This window comes from Epinephelus fuscoguttatus, linkage group LG3 (genome assembly GCF_011397635.1).
Source record: "Epinephelus fuscoguttatus linkage group LG3, E.fuscoguttatus.final_Chr_v1".
Taxonomy (NCBI): Eukaryota; Metazoa; Chordata; class Actinopteri; order Perciformes; family Serranidae; genus Epinephelus; species Epinephelus fuscoguttatus.
In genome coordinates, this window is record NC_064754.1 from 1,791,299 (window position 1) to 1,811,684 (window position 20,386).

At 43.1% G+C, this 20,386-nt stretch overlaps 1 protein-coding gene across 1 annotated transcript; it reads left to right on the forward strand.

The window, feature by feature from the left end:
* The first annotated feature begins 916 nt into the window (after positions 1–916).
* On the forward strand, positions 917–18,224 carry LOC125886154 (NACHT, LRR and PYD domains-containing protein 12-like). Its single transcript, XM_049572157.1, has 11 exons — positions 917–1,299; positions 1,511–1,793; positions 2,748–2,816; positions 4,895–6,758; positions 7,124–7,297; positions 11,250–11,423; positions 12,377–12,550; positions 13,051–13,224; positions 14,230–14,403; positions 14,696–14,742; positions 16,068–18,224. The coding sequence occupies exons 2-11, from the start codon at positions 1,517–1,519 to the stop codon at positions 16,634–16,636; spliced, it is 3,696 nt and encodes a 1,231-aa protein (XP_049428114.1). The 5' UTR covers positions 917–1,299; positions 1,511–1,516; the 3' UTR covers positions 16,637–18,224.
* The last annotated feature ends 2,162 nt before the right edge of the window (positions 18,225–20,386 follow it).

Consider the following 20,386-nt stretch of genomic DNA (forward strand, 5'->3'; position numbering starts at 1 on the left):
AATAGTTACTGTCTCTTCCTGTTGTTCATTATTCATAACATGCAGTCAGTTTGCAGTCAAATAAAACTATAAATGCTCATAATCAGCTACTTCTTCATGAGCGCATTGTGACAACAAAGAACATTAATATAAACATCAGAAGCATTAAAGTGTTGCATGAACCTCTGTCAGTCACCAGAATGTGAGTTCCCCACATGGGTCGTAGTGATGCAACATGGCAGTCGCCAAAACAATCCAGTCAACAAGTTACCTGTCAGTCTGTAGAACCTCACGTGACCTCATTATTGTAATGCAATAATATATCAGTTATTTTCCCCATAGTCCAGACCAAATGAACTGAACTACAGGTGTGAAAGCACCCTTAGAACCAGTTGCAGTTTGCAGCACTCGGGCCAGCGTTGGCTCAGTGTCTGCACGCGTTCATCATGAGTCTTGAATCTCCATGAGCCAAACCCACAATTTTTCTATCTTGAAAAAGTTAAAGGACAGCAAGTGTCAACTAAACACACAAACACAGCATCATGCAGTTGTGTAATGTAAAGTTTTACAGGAAGTCACACAACAAAGAGGAACCTGAATAAGATGAAGTTGGGATTTCACTTCTATGTTCACACATGTGCATTTCCTCATTCTCCACTTCTGGTAAACTTATTGACTCAAACACAGCAGCCAGACTGCAGAGTGACCCGACTCTGATGTTGTCGACACGTTCTAATGTTCTCCAAACTTTCAGGTAAGAGTTTTGTGATTTTCTTTTTATGCTTCAGCTCATTATGTAGTTAATACAGTAATGCAGGTCTGATCATGGACGCTTGTATGATGGGTACACTTTGTATGATATCCTATGAATTAGTGCCCCACAGATGATGTTGTGTCCTTAACATAAAGTTATAATTAGGAACTATAATTAACGTAAAGTTACAGAGGTGAGGTTATGGAAAAGAAACATGGCGAGGTCGTACCTTAAAATGATTCACACAGTTCTAAACAGCAGTCTCCAGGGAAAAGTTCTGTGTTTTTTCTTAATTTATTAAACCTTTATTTAACCAGAAAAACTAAAAAAGAAAACCTCTCAAGATTAAAAATCTCTTTTTCAAGAAGGTCCTGGTCAAACAGGAAGCAACGTAAGTTACAGACAGACAACACAGACCAAAACTACAAAATAAAACCCACCCCAGTCTGGGCCACTCAGGACAAACTCTCTTGTTTACCCCCTTCAGAACATTGGTTACATGATTGCAGCCCTCCAAAATATATGGCTTACCGTATGCAAAGATTACTGGCTCATGATTTCATAGGGTAAGTATGCATTATTTTTCATAGGAAAACACACAAACAGTGCATGTGAACAGCCTGATGTGAGTGATGTGCATGGCGTTATATTAAGTATGGTGTTAAAAAGTGGTCGGTGGAACCAAAGCTAATGGATAATGTGGCAGACTTCAGCTCTTTGAATGTGTGGCTGTAACTGTCCAGACTCTACAAACAAATGATTGCTTGATTTTAGCAGGAGGCCATGATGACAGCAGAGGACCTTTTGAACGCTCTGGAGGATCTGAAAGACGATGAATTTAAGACCTTCAAATGGTACCTGCAGCAGCCTGACATCCTGGAAAGCTACCAAGCCATCAAAGTGTCCAAACTGGAGAAAGCAGAAAGGCGGGACACAGTGAATGTGATGGTGAACACCTATAAACCTGATGGAGCTCTGAAGGTGACCAAGAAGGTCTTAGAGAAGATCAACAGGAATGATCTGGTGCAGAGTCTGTCAGACACCAGCTCAGGACCACGAGGTCAGTCACACTTTTTTATTTTGTATTTTCAGGCAAAAACAGTGAGTTGACATGAGCAACACAATACTTGTAGAGGAACAGGCTCTTTGTACAGACGCTCATTGTATTCACCAAAGAAGAACAATTGGAGGCCTGATCTCAGAATTATGAGAAAATGTTCAGGTTGTCAATCATCAGAGGTGTGATGACACCACCTGGTTTATTCTTTTATTTACTCCTCAGTTTGAGACACTGAGATATTAATGCAAGCAATGTATCCTCACACAATTCATATGATATCAGACAAATTAGCACCCATGAATGACGTTACATCCTAATCAACGATATGGAGTTTAGGTTTAGGCAAATAAAGCTACTGAGGTTCAGCTTAGGGAGAGGAAACATGGTGTGGACGTCCTTTAAAAATGACTCAAAGTTCACATGGTTCCAAACACTGGTCTCCAGTGGAAGGTCTCTGGGAAAGTGTTTGTGATCCATCCACCACTCAAGCCTATCCCCTTACTGGACCATTTGCGACCACATCCTTTTTTACTCGCGTCAGTGCATTGAGTTATGCTCGAATTACTGGCTCATGATTATGTAGTGGGATATGTACGAATTTTGGTGCTTTGCTTTTCATGGGAAAACAGACTGTGAAGTGAAGCAGCAGAGAGTGGCAATACCTGTTAGGACGACACACCTCTGGACCGGAAGTGATGTGGCGGGGGAGCGCAAACGAAGACAGCGGAGGACCGCTGCACCATATACCGCCGCCCCAGTGATCAATCACCAGCTGCGGCCAATTAAATGCAGCCACATAATGCATAGATCACCGCCCTCTATGCTGCTGCAATCACAAACACATTTTTAAAAAAAACTAAAAATGAAAGTTAGTTAACAAGCACTGATTAAGTCAATGATAAATAAGGGGTAGTAAGTCCAACTAAAAAATAACACATAACCTGTCCCACACAGTGTCAGTGGATGTCGGTGACATTGGAGAGACTTCAGAGAACAGAAGAACTTCCTCCTCTCAGAGCGAAGGTAAAGCTGCTGTATTCTCTGGTATGTATAAAGTGTACGTTTTACTTTTTGTGTGAGACATCATGACTTTATTGTAACTGTGGGAAAGCAAAGACAGGAGAACTCACTGAAATTTAGTCGAAGCATCATCAGAGCGTCCACACGTCTTAAGGCAGATTTATATTTGTGCGTTGGCTCTACACAGATCCTACACCGTAGCCTAAGCAGAACCTACACCAGTGTGAGCAATTAGACTTGTGTGTTGGTGTGTCTGTTTTGCTCTGCAGTTACACCTCTAAGACACTAGTAAGTTCGATTGATTCAAAACCTCTAACACACATTAAACATGGCCTTATAGCAACAAGTGACCCTTCACTAAGTTCCGCCCCTCGAACCCAGACTGGCCAATCATGGCATAGCATTGGCTGTGTTCCAGTGGAAGAAGATATACGTTTCTTCCCTGTTCCAAAACCAAAGTCAAACCCAAAAAGTGTAGGGTTATGTAGCTACTGAAGGTAAAGCCCTCTGAATGTATACACATGCTGCTTTTGCTTTTAAATGATTGTAACAGTGAATAAAGACCTGTACAGGAACCAGTGAAGGGAAGCAGGGAAAACTTTGCTGATATTCAACCAGCTTGTTGGACTTCCCCCAGGTCTCCTTGTCCATCCGCCAGTGGAAGTCCAGTGGCAGATGTCCGGCGGCTGGCAGCAGTTTTCCGGTTTCCCGTCACTGGTGAAGGGACAGTTCTCACTCAGCAGTGATGTGGTGGTTCACTTTTACACTGTGATCTGTAGCCTATAGTTCGGCTTCAGCTTCTAACTATCTTTGTCTTTTTAACCTGTTGTTGCTGCTGAGTCAGTTTGACATCCTGGATATATCCTTCAAACACAGACTGCAGACCCCTCTGTCTGCTTCTCTCAGGAGTAGCTTTTTTATTTTTCTAAAAATATTTCTTCAGGGAGAGCAGTTTAGTGACAGCGTGGGCTCCATGCTAGCTCCAGCAGCTTGACCGGGGCCTAGTGAAGGGTTAATTTTTAAACACAAATACACAAATCAGCTCCACTATAACCCACAGACAAAACACTTGTGTTTTTACCTTGCATCTGTTTCATTCTCATGAACACAATATCTCAAGAACACCTTAAGGTAATTCCTTTAAAGTTGGTACAAATGTCCACTTTGGGTTATGAATGAATTGATTAGAATGTGGTGGTAAAAGGTCAAGGTCTCTGTGACCCTGTCTGTCACATTCTCAACACAATATCTCTAGAACACCTTGAAGAATGTTTTTTAAAAATTTTGTACAAACGTCCACTTGGGCTTAAGAACAAAATGATTAGAATTTGGTGGTCAAAGTCAATGTGACCTTACAAGACATGCTTCTGGCCATCAATTCATACACTAATTATTCCCAAAGTTTTATACAAACATCTTTGATTTTATGAGGAAATAAAGACATGTTATATTCAAATAATTGCCTGTGGATATTTTCATTTATCCAGGTCATAGTTATCTCAAGGTAACTGAATCGCACGCAACTGGACTTAGTTTTGTCTTAGAAGACGTTTCACCTCTTATCCAAGAGGCTTCATCAGTTCATCATGCTTGTCTGACTAGGCTGGAACTAGTCTGACAAACTGGTGTGGAAAAACCCAGGTATTTAACCTCTGAGGAGGTCTTCACAAGGCCAATGATGTCACTGGTTTGTTAGTGCTCCAATGGTGTGTCAACGACGGGCAACGATGATGATGCTGTCCTTTTATCCTTGCCCAGGAGATTAAACAGCTTAACCTTTACAAACAACGGTCATTCACAAATGACCTCATGTGACTCTAACGACTGTCGTTGACACACCATTGGAGCACTAATGAACCAGTGACATCATTGGCCTTGTGAAGACCTCCCCAGAGGATAAATACCTGGGTTTTTCCACACCAGTTTGTCAGACTAGTTCCAGCCTCGTCAGACAAGCATGAATTGATGAAGCCTCTTGGATAAGAGGTGAAACATCTTCTAAGACAAAACTAAGTCCAGCTGAGTTCAATTCAATTGCCTTTAGATATTCAAATAATTGTATTTTGGGTGATGTCATACAGATGTGATTGTTCCAGTACCAGAGCCACGGCACGTCTCATATTACCAACACCTACTTCAGTCACACTTCCAAGATAAGTTTATGTGTGCACAAGAGGGGTGGGCACAGAAGAAGGATGAGGAGTGTCTGGATGATATCTACACAGAGCTGTACATCACAGCTGGAGGTGACGTACACATCAACACACAGCATGAGGTCACACAGATTGAGGCCAAGAGGAAGCCAGCAGATACAGAGAAAACAATTAAACCCTGTGACATGTTCAAACCCCCCTCTGGAAGGTATAAACCCATTAGAACAGTGCTGACCAATGGAATCGCAGGAATTGGAAAAACATTTCTTGTGCGCAAGTTTGTGTTGGACTGGGCTGAAGGAAGAACCAATCAAGATGTGCATCTTGTTTTCCCCTTCACCTTCCGCCAGCTGAATTTATGGAAAAGAGAGAAGTTGTGTTTGGCAGAGCTCATTCATGAATGTATCAGGGAGACCAAAGACATCAAGAGAGAAGCTCTTAATTACATCTTTACAACTCTGCAGTCATCAGGAAACACCAACTTTGACAAGAGCAGGTTCAAACTTCTCTTTGTGTTGGATGGACTGGATGAGAGCCGCCTTCAACTGGACTGTTCTAATAATAAAAACCAGGAGGCGGACTTTGATGTGACAGAGTCGATCCCGGTGGATGTGCTGGTAACAAACCTCATCAAGAAGAATCTGCTTCCCTCTGCTCGCCTCTGGATAACCACACGACCTGCAGCAGCCAGTCAGATCCATTCTGATTTTGTGGACATCATGACAGAGGTTAGAGGGTTCACTGACCCACAGAAGGAGGAGTACTTCAGGAAGAGATTCAGAGATGAGGAGCAGGCCAACAGAATCGTCTCCCACATCAAGAAATCACGAAGCCTCCACATCATGTGCCACATCCCAGTCTTCTGCTGGATCACTGCTACAGTTCTGGAGGATGTCATGAAGACCAGAGAGGGAGGAGAGCTGCCCAAGACCCTGACTGAGATGTACGCAGAATTTTTGAAGTTTCAGATCCATCAGACAAAAGACAAGTATGATCCCAAAAAATGCAGGCGGTACATTAAATCATTAGCAAAACTGGCTTTCCACCAACTGGAAAAGGGCAACCTGATCTTCTACGAGAGAGATCTCAAAGAGAGTGGCATTGATGTCAGTGGAGCCTCGGTGTGCTCAGGAGTGTTCACAGAGATCTTCAAAGAGGAACGTGGGAGGAAGAAAGATGAAGACAGGATGTTCAGCTTTGTCCATTTGAGTGTTCAGGAGTTTCTGGCAGCTTTATATGTAGAGAGGGAACTCGTTAACAGAAACAAGAATGTGATGTCTGAACCAGGGCAAACTTGTGGTGGACAAGTGAGAAAGGTTTTCAGCAAAACATCTACGACAGAGGTCCACATGTTTGCTATTAACAAGGCCTTACAGAGTCCAAATGGACACCTCGACCTGTTCCTCCGATTCCTCCTGGGTCTTTCACTGCAGACCAATCAGAGACACCTACGAGACCTGCTGAAAAAGAAAAGAAGCTCAGAGACCAATCAGGAAACAGTCCAGTACATCAAGGGGAAGATCAGTGAGAATCTGTCTCCAGAGCAAAGCATCAACCTGTTCCACTGTCTGAATGAACTGAATGATCGTTCTCTAGTGGAGCAGATCCAACAGTACCTGAGTTCAGGAAGTCTGTCCACAGATAAACTGTCTCCTGCTCAGTGGTCAGCTCTGGTCTTCATCTTACTGTCATCAGAAAATGATCTGGACGTGTTTGACCTGAAGAAATACTCTGTTTCAGAGGAGGCTCTTCTGAGGCTGCTGCCAGTGGTCAAAGCCTCCAACAAAGCTCTGTAAGTGTGCAGACAACTGCAGATACTAACTCTGTCACATGTGATGGGTTGTACTCAGTGATGAATGTCTCAGTCAATTTCGAGTAACAAGATTAAGTCAACAAATTGATAAGTTGATCAATTTTAATGTCCTTTTATCTTCTGTATGATTGGTCCTCCACAGATGAATGAATGAAAATTACAGTCTAGTTCATTTAAGTCTAAAATGTATTCATTTTGTGATCTGAGCTAGAAGATTGCTTTTGTCAATAGTTTTCAGTTAGTTTCCAGTAATATCAACTAGGATAATTATCAACTCAGAGAGGGAAAAAATAGAAATGTATTTTTCACATTGTAAATTATATGTATCACTGACTCTTTTTCAGACTGAGTGATTGTAATCTGTCAGAGAGAAGCTGTGGAGCTCTGTCCTCAGTTCTCAGCTCCCAGTCCTCCAGTCTGAGAGAGATGGACCTGAGTAACAACAAACTGAAGGATTCAGGAGTGAAGCTGCTCTCTGCTGGACTGGAGAATCCACACTGTACACTGGAGACTCTCAGGTCAGATCCCACTGTGATACTTTTGTGCAACATTGTATTGCACCTGTGTAAATTGGAGAGATTTCTGGGTGAGCACATGAATGTGAAAGCTTGATGCCTTCAGGGCACACACACTGAGAGTGGACTTTTAAGTGAAGTAGTACACATCTTGTGTCCAGCATATTTCAAACAGAAAATTCTAAGCAGAGCGGGCTGTCATAAGTTTTCATCATAACAGATAACACTGTTTACCCATTAGTGAAACATTCTTGAATTATTGCTAACGAACTATATGAAAGAGACAAATATTCCTTTGGTTTATACTTTGATGACAATATGTTTGCACTTTCCATCAATAACAATCCACTCGATATATACACGGAACCCTTTTCTCTATCGTATCAAGGCTTTCTCTCCACTCCATTACATATTCCATATGTACAGGGATGATCTCCCTGCTGTCAGGGTACGCAGATACTTCTTTAAGACACACCTGCTTGTCCAGTCATGCCTGGGATTAACCTACAAAACACCCAGTCATCTAACAATGTTGTTTAATGGATCAAGCCCTTTCTCTGCTGGTCTCTCCCTCCAACTCTATGCCTGGCAAAGCCACCTGCCCTGGCAGGAACTGCTGAGTAATGGATGGTCTGAAGACTATGGCTTCACAAACCTGTTTGGCTAAACCTGGAGCCATTATGGCCCTATACCATAATTACCTGTCCCATCAGGCACGTGAGGGCTCTGAGGGTTCCAGTCTTGTGAATGAACTCCTAACGGCTTCATCAAACCTCTCCTCGGTTATAAGGGGGCAGGCTTAGGCTGCAGGCTGGCTGTCTCAATACCAGCTCCAGCAAGTGGATCGGACCTATCTATTGAAACTGCCTGTGGAACCTTCAACTACGACTGGGCCAAATAGGGTTACGTTTTTACAGCAGTCATGGGAAAGTCACCAAAGGGCACAAGAAGTTTCAGGTAGCCCTTTCCTGAGGGACAACTATCCACGTCTGGAATGGGATGCTCTGGCACACCCATGGCCTCAAGGTCTGCTTTACGCCTTTCCTCCTTTCACTCCGCTCCAGCCCCCACTTCAGCAAAACCTGCTGTAGCAGGCGAGCAGGACCCTGTTCCACCAGCAGGGCTCAGATCGGTGGTCTGGCCCCTGAAAGGGGCAGCCTCCTAGCTTTGGGCTTGTCAAAGCCTGTAGTGAGGACTATACAAGAGGCCCGGGCCCCATCCGCTAGAGTTGTCTTTTTGTACCTAGGGATGTGTACTGAAACCCAGTACTAAATTAGCCCCGGGGCTAAATTATCAAAGACCATAGTTTTGATGAGCTCTGATGGTATTGATTCCTTTATCAGTACTGTTACACATTTTGTTTTAATTCATTATCATCCTGCAGCCTCTCATCTGCGCACTGTGCCATCACTGATCTCCTCTACATACACACACACGCCTGCACGACACGGTAACCGGTGAACAGCTGAGCGGCCCCGGTGGAAACGAAGTTAAGATAACTCTAAAATCACCTGATTTGACGGCAGCTACTCTCGTTACTGTTAAGTGCAATTCAGCCTTAGCTAGTAAGATGCCAGTAATGTATCAATACATGTGTTCAGCAGGATGAACATGTAGACAGCAATATTCAGTATGCTCCTTCCACAGTCTCTCATCCACCGACACTAACGTTATGTCTTACACGCTGATTTAGACAGCACGCTAGTTCGGCTAATAGTGAATTGTTACTAATAAGCTTAAATGACAGCTGTCTGCATGTAGACTAACATAGTTTGACACTTTTTTTTTTTTTTTTTTCTTAAAGATATTTTTTGGGCATTTTTAAGCTTTTAATTGATAGGACAGACAAGTGTGAAAGGGAGAGAGAGAGAGGGAGTGACATGCAGCAAAGGGCCACAGGCTGGATTCAATCCTGGGCCGCTGCGGCAACAGCCTTGTACATGGGGTGCCTGCTCTCCCACCAAGCCACCGACGCCCCATAGTTTGACACTTTTAAACTAAGCTGCTGGCTGAGACAAACAGTCCCAACTCTCTCTACCAGCACTAATGTTACCTGCACACAGTGAATCACATCAGCAGAGAGGGAGCAGGACAGGAGGACAGAGGACAGAGGACAGGAGGACTGACTGATGAATACTAAACTTCACTCAGTATTGTGATGTCTAGAATAATGTTTATATAGTGACTTTTCTGTTGTAAAAATTACCGTTCCAGAAACAACTATTTGTTTTATTTCAAATATTCAATAATCCTGTTCTGGATTTATTCTTTTTAAATCAATATATTTTCTAAAAAGTAGTTATTTAGAAATAAAAAAGAACCTATAAGAGTACCGATAAAGTACCAAATCAATAAGGAGTATCATTAAAATCTTAATGATATCCATCCCTATTTGTACCGCTGGGAGACGGCTCTACACGGTGCGAGGTTCAGCAGGTGGACGCCTACTCAGGCAGGGAAGTCTGCCCTAACCTGGCAGGGATAATGGCAGCCGTCAAGGCAGTTCGTATGGGCAAATTCACACTAAGCAAGGATGACTGTTCCCTGATTTCCTGGTTTCTCATAGGCGCCCACAGGCTGACAGTTCAAAGGACTAGACCTTTGTCCTTTCCATGGGATTTGGATGTAGGCCTCGGAGCACTTCAGCGCCCCCCCTTTGAGCCCCTTAGGGCTGCTGAACTGAAATGGGTCTCTCTCAAAACAGCATTCCTGTTGGTCATTACCTCTGCCAGAAGGCTAGGTGAACTCTGTGCACTGCCAGTTCACAGTGAATGCTGCAGGGTCTTGCAGCATGAGTCGGGTGTAATCTTTTGCCCCAGTTCAGCGTTCCTGTTCAAAGTTCCATCCGAGTTCCACCTGGCTCAGCCACTTGAGCTATGGGCACTTTCCCCTTCTGAAGGAGGTCAGGAGGTTGTGCAGCTCCTGTCCATGCTGTGCTGTGTCAGAGCCTCGGCAGGCAGAGTACATCAGGGAAGACTGATCAGCTGTTTGTTTACTTCAAACTCAGTCATTTGGGTAGACCCTTGTTGAAGCCTGGGCTGTTCCACTGGGTTGTTGACACAATTCAGCAGGTATATGTGTTTTTGGTTGTGCCGGTCTCAACCGGACTTTGGGCACACTCAGCCCTTGTGGGGCTGATCCCTTATGAGCCTTGTGGCAGGGAGCCTCTCTCACTACTATATGTACAGCAGCCACATGGGCATCTCAGTCCACATTCATTCTTTTACAGTCTGAACTTAGCAGCCAGCCCCTTCTTCAGTGAGTAAGAGATGGATGTGACTAAACAGTGACTAGGCCTTGTGGGCAATGCTAATTTTTCACCTGTTTGTTTCTCCCTTGGTGAGCTCAGCTGTTTGTGGGCTGACCATGGCCAATTCATTTCAGTTTGGCCTTGCCTCTTGCAGGGCGTTTAATTTGTTTCCTTGAGTCAGTCTTGCGTCTTGCTGACTAGCCTCAGCCGCCCCTCTGCATCTCAAGCTTTGCCTTTGCTGTTTGCGAGGCCTTGAGGTAAATAGTTTATGTGTTACCACTGTGTCACAGATTGGGCTTATGAGTAGCATTGTCTCCTCACTCAAAGAGTTCACCATACAATGGAAATGGAATATGTGATGGAGTGGAGAGATAGTCTCGATACAATTGAGAATGTGTGGTTACATTGTAACCTTGGTTCTCTGCAGCTTTAAGGCCACTTGGAGACAGATTTGATAAAACTATTAGTGATTACGTGCCAGCACAGGTGATTTATAGGTTAACCCTAGGATGTGGCTGGGCAAGCCCATGTGTCTTTTACAAGTATTCACATACCCTGACAGCAGGGAGATCATTCTCTGTACATATGGAATAGAAATAGTCTATCCACTCAGACAGTCAAGGTACAATGTAACCATACATTCACACTGAACATATCTGGGATGCTCAAGCAAAATAGAGGAAATATTCTTTATTTCTATTTCAGCTTGAGTCACTCCAGGCTCACAGAGAAATGCTGTCAGGAGCTGTCCTCAGTTCTCAGCTCCCAGTCCTCTCATCTCAGAGAGCTGGACCTGAGTAACAACAACCTGCAGGATTCAGGAGTGAAGCTGCTCTATGCTAAAATGGAAAGTCCACACTGTGCACTGGAGACTCTCAGGTTAGATTATACTCTTTAACATTTAAAAAGTCACCTGGAGATGTACCGTAAAACTTCCATTATAAACCCAGTCTCTTTTACTAGCCTGGCGTGGCTATACATTCTGACACTCCTGTTGCAGTTAGACGCCTTGTCTAGAAGTCTTTGGATGTACAAAAGCGAGGTGTTGGCTACCTCAAATTATGTATCTCATTCCTCAATTACCCTGTAGGTTATTCATATTTCTGTAGTCTGTAAGAGTCCTCAGATCAAAAGAAACAAAAGTTTTTGGGGTTTTTTTTTTTGTGAAAATTAATCTAAATTGTAAGTATTGTTTAAACAGGATAAAGTGGTGTTGTGTCAGTATCCCGGGTGCCGTAATCCTTGAAAGCCGTGACTATCTCTCTCTGATGTGCTGTCAGACGAAGCTAGATCAAATGAATGATTCAGCCTAAATCTGAACAAGCAATATTCATACTGGTTTATATAAACAATTTGATTGTATCTCCTGATCTTTGCCGAGCAACATGTGAGAGAAAATAAAGGCCAGTTCCAAATAGACGCCTGTTTCAAATATAGGTCCGTTGGTTTCAATGGTTTAAGCAAATAAGAGCCTGGGCTATTAATTGAAGTTTTACGGTAGTTTACAACTAGTTCACAGAGATTTAGTATTAGCATTGTCTTATCCTAGCTAGCTAGAGTTGATAAAATATGCAAACCAAAGTCACACACTGCAGCCTACAAAATCAACAGTTGTCTGCCAGAGGTCGACAGATATACAATGTCAGGACTCAACTTCAGTTCTTAGATCCCAGGCCTTTAATTTGAGAAAACTGGAACTAAGAGCCAGATCCTTCATAACCAATTAGTAAGTCATCAATAGAAATAAGGAAATTCTAAAACTGAGAGGCTTTTAGTACATTATAGAGAATAGAAACAGTATCAGTATTTCTTTATCTCTGACTCTCCTTCAGGCTGAGTGGCTGTAATCTGTCAGAGAGAAGCTGTGGTGCTCTGTTCCCAGTTCTCAGCTCTCAGTCCTCTCGTCTCAGAGAGCTGGACCTGAGTAACAACAACCTGCGCGAATCAGGAGTGAAGCTGCTCTCTGCTGGACTTGAAAGTCCACACTGTACACTGGAAACTCTCAGGTCAGAACTCACTCTGATGCATGTGTGTAACACCATATTGTGCCTCAAAAAATGTTTTATGGTCTAGTTTCGCACTGCATGCCTATGACTGAATGAGAACTTTATTTTTCATGACCACCATAATCAGCAAGGTAAATTGCTTGTGTACGAAAATCTACTTGTCAATAAACCTGTTTCTCAAACTCCTTTTCTCCACTGCAAAACAGTGGCAGATATGTCACAAGTGTCATAAAGAAAAAAAATCTGAAACTTGTCATCAAAAAACACATCAGCATGCAAAAATATCAAACTAAAATAAAATGTTTTTAATGCTCATGTTTTATTATTTAGTGTCAGTACATGAGTTTCAATGTCAATGTTTCCTTTATCAGTTCAGTTTTTTTCTCAAAATCAAATGTTACTGTCAATGCCAAAATTTAAAGAGTCCCAGTTCCACCACAGACAGTTCTGGGAAACTAAATTGAAACATCAGAAAATATGTTTCTTATTTTTCATTTTAGGTTGAGTCAAACTAGGCTCACAGAGAAATGCTGTCAGGAGTTCTCATTGGTTCTCAGCTCCCAGTCCTCTAGTCTGAGACACCTGGACCTGAATAACAATGACCTGCAGGATTCAGGAGTGAAGCTGCTCTCTGCTGGACTGGAGAGTCAAAACTGTACACTGGAAACTCTCAGGTCAGGCTTCACCATCTGTTTAACAAATGGTTATTTAAATGGTATTGGCCATACAAATTAGTGTCACTGATGATATCCAACAGTATTTTGTTTGCAATCACGTGACTATTTTAATGTAAAAAATTCGGATGGAGGGCAGGAAGTGATATGTTTATAGTGCATGAATTGGATATAGAGGAAAGTGACTACATACATTGTTTTGGATAAATGATTGTCGTTACGAATTATCTCATTCTCCGGACCCCATAACAATACTAATGTTCCTAAGTTAGCTGCTGAAAGCGTATGGGAGTCAAGTGGACTACAACAGTTTTGTGTGCCACTGGGTCGACAACTGAAACTACTGCCGCTCTGTGTTTGGTTTGTGAGTAAGCAGCTTAAGTATAACTGTCTTTTATATTTCACCTCTATGCATGAACGCACCACCTGTCAGACTAATGTTACTAGGTAATGTTAGCTAACTTTAGATACTGATTTCTATCTTTAAGGTTTACCGTTCCTAGAGGTTTGGTGAAACACCGGCTCATGGCTAAAAACACTGTGAAGTTGTCACAGCACGTTGTTATTGCATCCAACTAGGGGCATATTTAACACAACACTTAAGCTTGAATGTTTGAAATTAGTTGACTGAAGATGGAAGTTTTTGATCCACATCTGCTGCTGTTTCTTAGTCATTTTTTCTTCTCCCCTTTACGTCCCACTATTTTTGAGACTTAAAGTGGCCGTTTGTTCCAGTTTGATCAATTGGAATAGTGGTAAACAACACAAATCCTAGGCACCTGTGCAATGTTGGTAGTCTTTGCCTCCAGTTGCTTGCCCTCCATCTGGACAGGGCACCAATTTATGACATCATATGCAAGTGTAGGATAACTGATTTATAACTGATTCTGGTGTCATTAACACAGGATGATGAGGAAGTCTGATTATCAAGGAAAAGGACACCCATTAGAACACAAAAAGACATGTACTTATGTGTAAACTCTGTGTCTGTCTATCTGTCTCCAGGCTGTCAGGCTGTCAGATCACAGAGGAAGGCTGTACCTCTCTGGCCTCAGCTCTGAGATCCAACCCCTCCCATCTGAGAGAGCTGGACCTGAGCTACAACCATCCAGGAGACTCAGGAGTGAAGCTGCTGACCGCTGGACTGGAGGACCCACACTGGAGACTGGACACTCTCAGGTATGAGCAGACAACAAGAGCTCTCACAGTTTCTCTGTCACATGGCCAAGCTGACACCTGTTGGCTCACACTCTGTACCAGATCTAAATCCAGATCAGGATTTCTCGTAGGGTGGATGACTGACTTTGCTCAGGACTTTGTTCAGACTGTTGCAGCAGCATTCTGAGTGAGCTGCAGATATGCAAGATCTTTTTATAAAGAGGCAGAGACTTGAGGTTCTGAGTGAAGGTTTATGGCGATGACTGATGAGGAAGCTTCTGAAGGTTCATTCTGACTTTGTTTCTTCCTCCAGGTTGGAACACGGTGGAGAGCAGAGGCTGAAACCTGGTCTGAGAAAGTGTAAGTGTGTGTTCACTTAGATTCAAGAAAACAAGGCAGCACATGTTAAAGTAGTTTAAATCAACAGCTTGTGTATCTGCATAAAATTTCTCACTGAAGTAGGTCCATGACGACGAGTCACTGTGAAGTTCTGATCTAATAGTCAGTCTGTTAATGAAGCAACAACCTCTTAACAATCCGACGGCCTGCCTGCAGGCCCTCACATGGTTTTGATTTGACCTTTGATGATTATAATGTGTAAACAACCGCAATGTTTAAGTGCTTTACTCAAGCAAACTGCTGTTGGAAAGCTCCAGTCCTTGCAGCTCAATTGTCAGTTATAACTCATACCGCGAGTCGTCAATTCTGTTTTGAAAAGCGCCTGGACAGAAGTTTAAAACGTGTAAAATGTTTTTCTTCTGTGATATTGTAATCTAATTTGAATTTGGACTATGAGAGGCTTCATGCTACGGTCCCCTTTTGGGGAACTCGCCTTTGTGGGCGAGTTCACAGGAAGTCCAGGAGTGCTTAGGGCTGTCCACATCCACAATTCATTCAGTCCCCAAGGGGCCTCAAGCGGACTTTCTGCAGACTTCCAGAGAGTCCGCTTGGGGTGCAGACTTCAGCATACTTCACTAGTTTAATTACCCACAATTCCTTGCAATATGGACGTGACATTTTAACTTTTCCAAACTGCTGACAGAAAAACACACACTCACACACACACACACACACACACACACAAAACCACATAAACTTATTATAAATTGCAATATTAAAACGTTACTTGAATAATGTAGGCCAAATATAAAATTCAACAACATCATGATACAGAAATATGTGGAAGTATAGGCTATAGAGGTAATCAATATGCATTTTAATATTGCAGCCTAGCCTATAGAAGCTGTGCAATCTGATCACGTAGGCGATTGCTGCAGTGATCACCGTATGCATGATAGTCTCTTAAATGTTTCCACAGAAACGAGCCAAACAGACTCCAAGCCTGTGTATTAGCTCCTTTTATAGTGCTGCAGACTCCTGCTCTTGCAGACTTTATGTGATGACAGTGAAGACGTCACATTACGTACGCCTGAAGTCTGCGAGTGCTCAGTCTGCAAGTCCAGAGGGTGGAGATTTGGATTCAGCCAGTGATTCTGACTGTCGAGGAAAAAACTCAAGTGTTAACTTTCAAATGAGACCATGAATGTATGTGTACTAAAAATGGAACAAGAATAGCTTTCAGACTACTTTGGCTATGCCTTGGAGGGTGTTTTAGATCAACATATAGTGATAATAGGAGGTAAATGATGAACTGCTGCTGGTTTGTGTCTTGTTCTCTCCATCAGATGCCTGTGAACTCACACTGGACACAAACACAGTCAACAGAAACCTCAAACTGTCCGACAACAACAGGACGGTGACAGCAGTGAGAGAGGAGCTGCCATATTCTGATCATCTGCAGAGATTTGACTACTGGCCTCAGCTACTGTGTAAAACTGGTCTGACTGGTCGCTGTTACTGGGAGGTGGAGTGGAGAGGAAGAGTTTATGTATCAGTGAGTTACAGAGGAATCAGGAGGAGAGGGAGCGGTAATCGCTGCAGGTTCGGAGGGAATAATAAGTCCTGGAGTCTGAGCTGCTCTGATGTTGATGGTTACTCTGTCTGGCACAGCAAGAGGAGTACAGTCCTCTCCTCCTCCTCCTCCTCCTCCTCCTCTTCCTCCTCTGTCTCTAACAGAGTAGCAGTGTATGTGGACTGTCCTGCTGGCACTCTGTCCTTCTACAGAGTCTCCTCTGACTCACTGATCCACCTCCACACCTTCAGCACCACCTTCACTGAGCCTCTTTACCCTGGCTTTGGGTTTGGGCTCGGGTTATTTTCGTTTAGTCCCTCAGTGTCTCTGTGTTCACTGTAGGAGGGAGAGTCCCCTCCTGTATAGAAACAACCTGTCCTGCTGGGCTTCCATTTATACAGAGGTCACCTCAGCTCTCAACTCTGATCCCTCCATTCAGTGTTTGTGCCTTTTACAAAGATAAGCAAGGCATGAAATTCCCACCTTGAAGAAGCAGCTTAAAATGGGCTAATGACTGGATCTTGGCTGGCACTGGTATGACATTTTGACAATGTGTTATTCGAGCATGGTCTCCAAGGTCATTGAAATCCGGCGCTTGGGCGATGTCATGCAGCATCAAAAACCAACGGCAAAAGACATCCTTTAACTTCGGCATGGTACGCGGCTGGTTGCGGTTGTAGTTTAACAGTGACCGGCAGCGTTAGAGGGAAACACATGGGGAGTGGTGGTGGATGGGTCCAACAAACACCGACTTTCACCCCAGAGAGTGGTGTCAACGTCCCGCAAGATTCTAAAGCCAAACCCTGTTCTTTTTTCCTAAACCCAACCATGAGTGCGTGTTGCTGAAGGAAAAAAAAAGCCAATTCGCGACGTTGTATGTACGTAGTGCATTTATTACAAGAGAGACTGTATGTAAATGAAATTTCCTTTGAAAATGGAAGTGTAGCTTGAAAGAAGAGAACCTGACACAGTGTCCCAGAACGTCAACAACCAACACACCCAGGATACCTTGCATGTCATGTGTGGACCTGGAAAGTCCATGACCAAAACGTCAATATGTGACGAGGTCGGACTGAGGATGTGTTGGTTGGTTTGATTTTAAAAGTAGCTGTTAGCAGTTAGCGGCTAACTCAAAGACGAAGAATAGTGGCTGAAAATGTCGGTTAAATGTGAAAACCATGAGGCTCGTTTACCCTCAGAGCAGAGGACGAGATCAGTCGCCATATAACATATAACGACTATTATTGACACGTTAATGCCATTGTTATTGATAAGAAAGCTCTGACGATGCATATCTCATATGCCACACTAGAGGCAGACAAAGCTGTGTTTCACGTCACGCCTGTCACGCCTGTCACGCCTCTGCCGGCATGCTGACTATAATCCCACAGTGGAGTGACATGACACCACTGCTTGCTTCTGTGTAAAAACATAAAGGTTGCATAGAGAGGGGACTTTGTAGTGGCTCTATAGCGCCATCTCTGTGTAAAAAAAAAAAAAAAGGCAGTCATTATTCATACGCACAAGAAGACATCAGTCTCATTTCTTTCTGGTAAATGCACGACATGTCTGTGATTTTAAATAACTTGAAGCAACTTAAAAACCATTTTCATTCTGATTTGAAGGATTTGTTCCTTCACGCAAATAAACACAGAATCTATTCTCAATAAAATCAGGTTCTACACACACATAATATGAAAATACATTTATTTCCAACAAAAATACTAATCATCTTAAGGTCACGACATAGCCTACTTAAATGATACTCGCAGTTTACTCAAAGATGCCTTATCATTTTAATATATTTAAAGTTTGTATGTATGGATAGAAAATTCAGTTATATTACAAAATAATATCTCTCAAAGACAGAAATTCAGATAGGCCCCAATAGATAGGGGACACATGCACACACTAGAGTGTGGCTACCCGATCCGAGCCCGACGGGTCCCAACGGTAGGCCTAGCCGACAGGTCGGACCAGGTTCGGTTAAAAATGTATAAATTGTATTTGGGCTCGGGTCGGATTCGGTCAGCTTTCAGTGAAAATGTAGTGTAAAAATAAATAAAATCCAATTGTCTGTCCTGTTTATTACTTGGACACTGTTATTAACGTAACAACACCTGAACATAACACACACACACTTTGGCTATTTGTTTCTACCTCTCCCCTCGCTGGAAGCCTCGGACCTCCCGCCTCCCGCTCCCGTCTCAAACACGAAGGTCTCCCTCTCCGCAGAGCACCCACAGCACACGCCCGGCCTGTTAAATAGCCTGTAACCATGACAACTGTGTGACACAAACTCAGTGCTTTAGTCATTAAATAATGTCGGGCACGGTTCGGTTTCAGACATAACAAAACAGAATGACTGTCGGGTTCGGACAGAAATATGCGGCCTGTGCCGCACTCTAACACACACACACACACACACACACACACACACACACACAAGGAAAACCGGACATTATCATCAATTTATAAACACGCCCTGGACAGGACGTGAAAAGTGGACATGTCCAGGCAAAAGAGGACGTTTGGTCAGCCTAATCAATATTTCTGCATACAGAGTATCGTTTATGTTACACGCTAATAACATTTCACTGCCTCAGTCTGAGACATTTAAGTATCGTTTCATGTCATATGGCATACTGCAGCCTACGTCATTCATGGTTCTGATGATGTCGCTCAACATTACCAGCACCGCCTCTTTCACATGAACACATGAGAGACAAGAAATCCAGAATTCAATAAACTGCACCCACAAACAAGCTGCGAGCCAGTGGCCCCACGGTCTGGATGAAAACCTGACTGAGCCCAGCTCAGGGTCGGCCGAGGCCTGGGTGATGCTTTTTTCTGAGACAGATTTCTGCGCATATATCGATATGTACGATTTCATATTAAAGCAGGCCAGGTAGGCACACCAACATTTACTAACATTTGGCTGGCACTGCACCATCGTGGAAGTTTAAGAAGCAGTCTCATGCCATCGTTTTAGGCCACATTGAGTCTTTGCATGTTGCTCTTCCTAAAGGAGCGCCACTAGGGGGCAGAGGAGTGCAAAATGCTCTAAAAAGAGTGATCTTCACGTTAACTGAACACAGGCTGAATTTGTGAGCAAGCGTATTAGCTTATACACACAGCTTGCCACACTGTCTGTGGATATCTTTGTCATCAGATAAATCATTGACAACATAATGACCGACATATTTGATCTCATTACACAACAACACCAGATAACAAGAATTCAGGAAATACTAATTTTCTGTCTTCTTTACTTCTAAAAATCAACATGTTGCTGTTATTGGCGTTATATCTGATGTCAAAGTCTGCACCATAGTCAGAGCAAATCTTCAGCAGCTGTTGCAGGCCGGCACTATACGGGCACAAGATCACCAAATCATCTGCATACATAAGATGATTTATTAAAATATTACCAACCATACACCCTGTGTGTCTGCATTCAACTGTTGAAACAAATCATCCATGTAAACATTGAAAAGAAAAGGAGACAGAAAGCCGCTCGAGATCGATCTCTGTTACTAACATGAAATGATTCTGATACAGAATGTAAAACACACGTCAGTGCTGTGCTTACGTTTGAAACTAAACTGGTTGTCAGTGGTAGCGCTGTAGTTTTCCAGCCTGCTCAGGAGGATTTTCTCCAGCACTTTAGGCATCATGCTTGCTGAGGCTGTAGGCCTATAGTTTTCCATGCTTTTTATTCTGCCAGATTTGTCCAGTTTACAAAGAGTTAAAACTTATTTATTCACAAATTAATGACTGAATAAACATGAAAGTCAGTAATCAGTCACGTCTGTGTGTATGAGTGTGTGGAAATGTCTGTAGATGAAGTGAAAGTGCCGTGAGGGAAGAGGGAAGTCTGCTGGAAGACGATGAGCTTTACCTTATGAAGCACACTGGTCCAGGTGTGGCTCATGAGGTAAATGACGGCCCTCTGCCTTAACAGCCCCGAAAACACCTGGTGTAGCAGAGGGGCCGTCACACTGCCTACCTGTATCTTTAAGAATTTAAGTTGTTTTACTTCTTTTACAGATCACTCTACTGCTTTTAAACATTCCTCGTGTGGCCCATTAA